This window comes from Desmodus rotundus, chromosome 6 (assembly GCF_022682495.2).
Source record: "Desmodus rotundus isolate HL8 chromosome 6, HLdesRot8A.1, whole genome shotgun sequence".
NCBI classification, from domain to species: Eukaryota; Metazoa; Chordata; class Mammalia; order Chiroptera; family Phyllostomidae; genus Desmodus; species Desmodus rotundus.
The window spans coordinates 44,779,583-44,788,661 of NC_071392.1; the positions used below are offsets into that span (position 1 = coordinate 44,779,583).

Here is a 9,079-nt window from a genome sequence, read left to right on the forward strand (position 1 = left end):
AACACCCAGAATGAGCAAGAAAAGGAAAAGAGGCTCAGAAAGAATGAAGAGGGGTTAAGGGAAATGCAGGACAACATGAAACGTAATAATATCCGTATAATAGGGATACCAGAAGGAGAAGAGGAAGAGCAAGGGATAGAAAACCTGTTTGAAAAAGTAATGATGGAAAATTTCCCTAATTTGATGAGAGAAAAAGTCACACAAATCCAGGAAACACAGAGAGTCCCAATCAAGAGGAACCCAAAGAGGCCTACTGCAAGCCACATCATAATTAAAATGGCAAAATTTCAAGACAAAGAAAGAATCTTAAAGGCAGCAAAGGACAGACAGGAAGGAACATATGAGGGAGCCACAATTAGGTTAGCAACTGACTTCTCAATGGAAACAATCTAAGTCAGAAGGCAATGGCAAAAAATATTCCAAGTAATGAGAACCAGAGGCCTGCAACCAAGACTACTTTACCCAGCAAGGCTCTCAATCAAGATAGAAGGCCAAATAAGGAGATTCCCACACAAAAGAAGTCTAAAAGTATATACCTCCACCAAACCAGCTCTGCAAGAGATGCTAAAGGGGCTGCTGTAAAGAAAGGAAGGAAAAGAGAGAGAGAGGAACACAGGGACAAAAAATCTGCAGTGAATAAGTACCTATCAATAATAACCTTAAATGTAAATGGATTAAATGCTCCAATCAAAATACATAGAATAGCTGAATGGATAACAAAGCATGACCCACACATATGCTGCCTACAAGAGACCCACATCAGGACAAAAGACCCACACAGACTGAAAGTGAAGGGCTGGAAACAAATTTTCCAAGCAAATGGACAGGAAAAAAAAGCAGGGGTAGCAATACTCATATCAGACAAAATAGACTTCAAGAAAAGGGCCATAAAGAGAAACCCAGAAGGTCACTTCCTAATACTCAAAGGAAGAATTCACCAAGAAGACATAAACATTGTAAATATATATGTACCCAACATAGGAGCACCCAAAAACATAAAGAAAATCTTGGAGGACTTCAAGAAAGATTTTGACAGCAACACAATTATAGTAGGGGATTTAAACCCCACACTGTCAAAGATGCACAGGTCTTCCAAATAAAATATCAACAAAGATATTGTGGCATTGAACAATGCCCTAGATGAAATGGACTTAGCTGAAATATATAGAGTCTTTCATCCCAAAGAAGCAAAATACACATTCTTTTCAAATGCACATGGAATATTTTCAAAGATAGACCACATGATAGGACACAAAACAAGCCTCAACAAGTTCAAGAAAATTGAAATCATAGCAAGCATTTTCTCTGACCACAGGGGGCTGAAACTAGAAACAAATCTCCAGGGAAAAAAACCAAAACACTAAAAGAACATGGAGATTAAATAGCATGCTATTAAACAATGAATGGGTGAAGAATGAGATTAGGGAAGAAATCAAAAAGTTTCTGGAAACAAATGAAAATGAACTCACAACAATCCAAAACCTATGGGACACAGCAAAGGCAGACCTGAGAGGGAAGTTCATAGCAATACAGGCCTACCTAAAAAAAATAGAAACATTTCAAATAAACAACCTAACCCTACACCTACAAGAACTTGAGGAACAACAACAAAGACAGCCGAGAGCAAGTACAAGGAAGGAAATAACCAAGATCAGAGCAGAATTAAATGACATAGAGACTAAAAGCACAATTGTAAGGATCAATGAATCCAGGAGCTGGTTCTTTGAAAAGATAAACAAAATCAACAAGCCCTTAAGCAGGCTCATCAAGAAAAAAAGAGAGGAACCAAACAAACACAATCAGAAATGAAAGAGGAGAGACTACAACTGATAATACCGAAATACAAAGAATTGTAAGAAATTACTATGAAGAACTATATGCCAAGAAATGTGAAAACCTAGATGAAATGGACAAATTTCTAGAAAAATATAACCTTCCAAAACTCAATGAAGAAGAAACAGAAAGCCTGAACAGACCAATAACACCTGATGAAATTGAAATGGTAATCAAAAAGCTTTCAACACAAAAGCCCGGGATCAGTTTCATAGGAGAATTCTACAGAGCATTTAAGGGAGAGCTAACCCCCATCCTCCACAGATTACTTCAAAAAATTCAAAAAGATGGAAGACTCTCAAACTCATTTTATGAAGCCAAAATCACCTAATCCCAAAACCAGATAAAGACATGACAAAGAAAGAAAACTTCAGGCCAATATTGCTGATGAACATAGATTCTAAACTCCTCAACAAAATATTGACAAACCGCACCCAGCAATATGTTAAAAAGATCATACACTATGATGAAGTGGGATTCATCCCACAGATGCAAGGATGGTACAATATTCACAAATCAATAAACATAATACATCACATAAGCAACAGCAAAGACAAAAACCACAGGATCATATCGATAGATGTGGAAAAAGCATTTGATAAGGTACAGAACCCATTTCTGATAAAAACACTTAGCAAAGTGGGAATAGAGGGAGCATTCCTCAACATAATAAAGGCCATATATGAAAGACCTACAGCCAACATCACACTCAATGGACAAAAACTTAGAGCTTTCCCACTAAGATCAGGAACAAGACAAGGATGCCCTCTCTCACCACTCCCATTCAACATAGTATTGGAAGTCCTAGCCACAGCAATCAGACCAGAAAAAGAAATAAAAGGCATCCAAATTGGAAAGGAGGAAATGAAACTGTCACTGTTTGCAGATGACATGATAGTGTACATGGAAAATCCTATAGACTCCACCGAAACACTACTCGACCTAATAAATGAATTTGGCAAAACAGCTGGATACAAAGTCAATACTCAGAAGTCAAAGGCATTCCTGTATACCAACAATGAAACAGCAGAAACAGAAATCAGGGGAAAAAAATCCCATTTGATATAGCAACAAGAAAAATAAAGTACCTAGGAATAAACCTAACCAAGGAGGTAAAAGACCTATACTCAGAAAACTACACAACACTGAAGAAAGAAATTAAGGAAGACACAAACAAATGGAATCATGTACCATGCTCAAGGATTGGAAGAATTAACATCATCAAAATGGCCATACTGCCCAAAGAGACTTATACATTCAATGCAATCCCTATTAAAGTACCCATGACATATTTCACAGATATAGAACAAACATTTCAGAAATTTATATGGAAGCATAAACGACCCCGAATAGCTGCAGGGATTTTGAGAAAGAAGAACAAAGCAGGAGGGATCACAATACCTGATATCAAACTGTATTACAAGGCCACTGTCATGAAAACAGCCTGGTACTGGCATTAAAGCAGGCACATAGACCAATGGAACAGAACAGAGAGTCCAGAAATAAACCCAAGTCCTTACAGTCAATTAATATTTGACAAAGGAGGCAGGAGCATAAAATGGAGCAAAAACAGCCTCTTCAACAAATGGTGTTGGGAGATCTGGACAGCTGTGTGCAAAAGAATGAAACTCGATCACCAACTTACACCATACACAAAAATAAATTCAATGTGGATAAAAGACTTAAATATAAGTCGTAACACCATAAAAGTCCTAGAGTAAAACATTGGCAGGAAAATCTCAGACATTCCACGCAGCAACATCTTCACTGATATGTCCCCTAAAGCAAGGGACATAAAGGAAAGAATAAACAAATGGGACCTCATCAAAACAAAAAGCTTCTGCATGGCTAAAGAAAACAGCATTAAAAAGAAAAGAGAAACAACAGTATGGGAAAACATATTTGCCAATGATACCTCAGACAAGGGTCTGATCTCCAAAATATATAAAGAACTCACAGAACTCCACTCCAGTAAGACAAACAACCCAATTAAAAAGTGGGCAAAGGACTTGAACAGACAATTCTCCAAGGAGGACATACAGAGGTCTCAGAGACATATGAAAAGATGCTCAGCATCACTAGCCATCAGAAAGATGCAAATTCAAACCACAATGAGGTACCATCTCACACGGGTCAGACTGGCCAACATAAACAAATCAACACACAAATGTTGGAGAGGATGCAGAGAAAAGGGAATCCTAGTGCAGTGTTGGTGGGAATGTAGACCGGGTCAGCCACTGTGGAAAACAGTATGGAATTTCCTCAGAAAACTAAAAATGGAACTGCCTTTTGACCCAGCAATTCCACTGCTGGGATTTTTACCCTAGGAACCCTGAAACACCAATCCAAAAGAACCTGTGCACCCCAATGTTCATAGCAGCACAATTTACAATAGCCAAGTACTCAAAGCAACCTAAGTGCCCATCAGCAAACGAGTGGATCCAAAAACTATGGTATATTTACACAATGGAATTCTACGCAGCAGAGAGAAAGAAGGAGCTTATACCCTTTGCAATAGCATGGATGGAACTGGAGAGCATTATGCTAAGTGAAATAAGCCAGGCAGTGAGGGACAAATACTATATGATCTCACCTTTAACTGGAACATAATCAACAAAAGTAGAAAGCAAACAAAATATAACCAGAGACGTTGAAGTTAAGAACAATCTAACAATAGCCAGACGGGAGGGGGGGGGGGTAGTGGGGAGAGGGGTCTACAGGAGCTACTATAAAGGACACAAGGACAAAACCAAGGGGGAGGGTGGAGGCGGGGGAGGGAGGTAGGTTTGGCTGGGGTAGGTTGGAGGGGTGGGGAGAAAATGCAGACAACTGTGATTGAACAATTAATATAAATAAATAAATAATACATAGTTCTGTAATCTGAATTCAACAATTCTGTTATGAAGTTCTTGGGGTCTAATTCTGCTGTTTATGGTTTTTGCTTATTTCCATTAATGGTGGCTTATTTATTCATGAGTTTTTTGCTTTTGAGTAGTGAGTTAACGTTTACTGAAGTGTTTTCTATAGATTCCGGAGGCTGGGGTTGAAGGTGGGTACCTCTAGAGAAAATTGATACTTCCTTCTTTTAGGCATCTGAAGTGCTACCAACCTGGCATCACTCCACTAATTTTTTTGTCTTGGTGTTTTCTGGACCATGTAGGTAGCACAGTTTAGATCCCAAATGCATGTGAGAATAATTCTGTGGTTATGAATTCTCAGGGAAATGTTGTTTCCTTTTCAGATCCAAAACCAAGTCCAAGAGATTCCTTACTCTTGTCTCTTTGCCAGGGGGTGAATTATTTGCTAGCAAAACTTGTCACTGAGAATACAGTCCTTTCCCACCATGGGTAGGTCTAGGTCTTTGGTTATTTGTCCCCACATAGTTGTTAAAATCTGTAAAACTGTAAAAACCTCTTGATCACTAGGATTGGCAAATGTCCCCAAGCGTATGATAGCCTCAATGTCAATTGTCCCCAAGCCTATGATAGCCTCAATGTCAATTTGCCACTCTGATTTTTAGCCTTCACTTTATATTTTGGCACCTTGGAATTTCTGTTATTTATTTGCATGCCAGCTCACGTATTTAAAATAAAAACCTTTCTATGTGAGAAAAAAAAGAATTCACGTTAGAGAAAACAGAAAATGATAGACAAAATGGATGAAAAGATGCAGAATTTTAATTGGAATGTATAGAGTATGAAAAAGAATCAAATGGACATTTTAAAACTGAAAAACATACTGTCTGAAATTAAGAACTCATTTGATGTATTTAACAGTAGACAGGACACAGCATAAAAGAGATTCAGTTAGCTTGAAGACATTCAATAAAAAATATCCAAACTTGGACAAAGAAGGAAAAAAGAAAGGAAAAAGAACAAAGCAAAAGAGACATGTAGGACAACGTGAAAAAAAAAAATGGAACATATTTGTTATTGGAGTCCCAGAAGAAGAAGGAATTGGGTAAAAGAAACAGTTGAAAATGACCAAGAATTTTCTCAAACTGACGAAAAATTAATCAACAGATTGAGTAAGCCCAGCAAATTAAGCAGGATTTTTTTTTAATTAGCCACTATTCAAGAGGTTTGCGGGTAAATAATATTCTAAGTAAACCACCAGGTTTTCTTTAAGACAGGTATATGAAGTTTAGAAGGGAAACACAGGGAACACACAGGGAAATCTGTGATGGAAGATTAAGTATTCCACAACTTGCAAAAGATGGATTTTAGAAGAGTGTGAGGCCTGGCAACTTGGGTTAGATGGACAAATATACAGAGACATGAGGCACAAAGGCATTCATTCTGGTAGGCGCTTGGGGGAAGCAGGTAACCAGGTTAAGGAGCCCAGAAGACTGCTTTCTTGCACTGGCTGGCAATGTGGTAGCAGATGTGAATGAAGGACTCCTTAAGTGAATATCACCTTAAGCAATGGGGAGCGCTTCTGTGGGCCTCCTTTCTCTGGGGGCAGAGCAATACAGTAGGCTGGTGAGGAAGTGCTCACGATCAGAGAAGAACCAAGGATGCCTCTTACAGCTTTGTAGTGTTATAGCAAGTGGAGAGCAAAGCAAAGAGAGGCTATCACTTCCCTAATGTACCCTGACCCTCAACTCAGGTTCACTTCTGCTACCTGCTCCATGGCCAACCTGGACTGTCATCATTCAAAATGGCTCTATCCTGAATCTTAAATACAAATATTCCACTTTCTGGCCCCTATCTCCTATTTTTCCAGCTCCCTCACTCAACTACTACCTCTATCCCTCTTCACTCACCCCTTAGCAACCTCCACTTTCTACCCATATATCGGTATCATGTCTTATTCTCATTCCCCGCCCAGTCCTTAGTGTCCTTGGCCCATCACTCAGGCACTCTCAAAAATGTAGTGCCCTCACCATTGCCCTTCCATTCTATATGCCTGGCAAACTCCAATCCTGGATGAAGTCCACTTGCATTTCTGTACCTACATGTGGCTTACTGAGTGCTACTTCAGAAAAATTACACAACTGGGAATATGAGTACCATGTACTGTACATATTTTCTTTTTCTAAGTATTGATTATTGATTATGCTATTACAGTTGTCCCATCCCCACTCCACCCTGCACCCCTCCTCCCACCAGCATCCCCTCCCTTGGTTCATGTCCATGGGTTATACATACAAGGTCTTTGACTTCTCTGTTTCCCATACCCTTCTTAACCTCTCCCTGTCTATTTTATGCCTACCAATTATGCTTCTTTTCCCTGGACCTTCCCCACCCCACTCTCCCCTCCACCTCCCTACTGAAAACCCTCCATGTGATCACCATTTCTCTCATTCTGTTCCTGTTCTAGTTGTTTGCTTAGCTTTTGTTTTTGTTTTTTAGGTCCAGGTGTTCATAGTTGTGAGTTTGTTGTCATTTTACTGTTCGTAGTTTTTGATCTTCTTCTATTTCTTAGATAAGTCCCTTTAACATTTCATATAATAAGGGCTTTGTAATAATGAACTCCTTTAACTTTACCTTATCTGGGAAGCACTTTAATTATATAAAGGTAAAACATAAATGAAATGGCTCACAAAAAATTAAAATACATCTGTATATAGAGTACAAAATTAGAGTTTTCCTCTAAAACCATCCCCCAAAACATTTGCTGTAAATTGTTTGGTGTGTGCTCTATACATGTATTGTCTTAAATACAGATACAGGTATACATATAAGCACACATATATACATACACCTATACATACACATGGGAAATCACATAGGTAGCTAGATTGCATTAGACACGTTGTTGGGCAACTTTTTTTTTTTTTAATTTAATATGTCTTGGAGAGCTTTTCTTCTCAAAAGCTACAGATATAGTTAATTCTAAATATATAACATCCTGTTCCTGTATTCACATTTACATTACTATTTTCACTATGTAATAATGTTATAATGAATATCCTTGTACATCCTTCTGATCACATATGCAGGCATATCTCCAAAGTGGATCCTTAGAAGTGGAAATGCTTGGTCAAAAGGTAGATGCAAATACTTGTAAATTACCATCCAAAAAGGAGGGGGACTGTCCTCCTAACTGCATAGGAGAGAGTTTCTACCCTAGCTGAGCTCTCAACTCTGCCTGCCTCTCTCCTCTTTCCTTCCCTACACTTCTGTCCCATTTTCCCCATTATTTAACATCTGCTCCCTCCATCCTCACCCAAACATACACATTCTTGGCAAATATCTCACCAAATATTTGAAAAAAAAAATAGAAGTCACCAGAACTTTCTTGGCTTGCTACCCGCAAACCTACAAAGCCTGCCCACCCCCATCCTGTCCTCTCTCCTTAATATAGGGAGGTGGGGACAGTCCTTCCTCCGGCTGAAGGAAATCTTGGGTGTGGGGTCCTTCCCTTCACAAAGGGCTGGCTACCTTCCCTCTCAAGGTGTCTTTGTCCTCTCTCTGCTTAGCTAACCTCAATCTATCTTCTGCCTTCATCGCTCCACTGAAACCCAGGGCTCCCCTGGGGCCAAATCCACTACATCCCTTCAGGTCCTTATCTTAAACGACACTATTTTCCACTGTCTTCGTAAAGCCACACTCTCCTGATCTCCCTGTCTCTAGGGCACTTCTTTCTCACACCTGATCCTGTCCTCTGACTCCTCTAATCTAAACCCGCAAAGTTGGAGTTTGGGGTTTCTGTCCTGGGGCCCTGTGCTCTTTCTCCCAGGGAGACGTCACCCACCCCCCTCTTTCAGCCACCGTTACCTCTGTGTTCTCCTGGATCTCTACCTACAGTCCAGACTGCCTACCTGACTTCATCCTGTCCCACTTTGCTCTTTCGGCCTCCACGCCCTCTACCAGGCAAACCGTAGCCCCTCCTCCAGGAAATCCCTTCCATTCCCCCCTCTTCTAACTCCGCCGCCAAGTGGCTGCAGTACCTCGCAGACCTGAGGAATGTAGTTCTGCCTGAAGTAATTTCTCAGCCTGGGGCTGGCCCCGCGTAGCGAGGCCATGCCGAGAAGCCCCACACCTTGTGTGCTCTCGGCGGGCTCTCCGCGCCCAGGACAGCAGAAGCCAGCAAAGAGCTGGGCTGGCGCGTCTCGGCGTTGCCCCGGCAACCGCGGGGCGTGCGACAGTCCGCCCGCACGCTGGGGGCCGCGGGGAGAGAGGCTGGCCGGGGTCCGAGTTTGGGGGCACAGGCCTGGGAGGAAGTCCTGGGAAGCCCTCCCCCGGGCGGTGGGAGTCCTCTTTTGTCCCCTTCGGGTCACGCAATGTGGCAGTTCTTCACG

At 40.8% G+C, this 9,079-nt stretch overlaps 1 protein-coding gene across 2 annotated transcripts in view; it reads right to left on the reverse strand.

Annotated features, from left to right (window-relative positions):
- The window catches only part of FBXL13 (F-box and leucine rich repeat protein 13), a 287,440-nt gene extending 278,366 nt beyond the window's left edge, over window positions 1-9,074 (reverse strand). For both annotated transcript variants that reach the window (XM_045193852.3, XM_024558073.4), the window contains exon 1: window positions 8,729-9,074. In XM_045193852.3, coding sequence (XP_045049787.2) covers window positions 8,729-8,803 — 75 coding nt within the window. In that variant the 5' untranslated portion in view covers window positions 8,804-9,074. The remainder of the gene's footprint in view (window positions 1-8,728) is intronic.
- Between the last annotated feature and the right edge of the window lie 5 nt (window positions 9,075-9,079).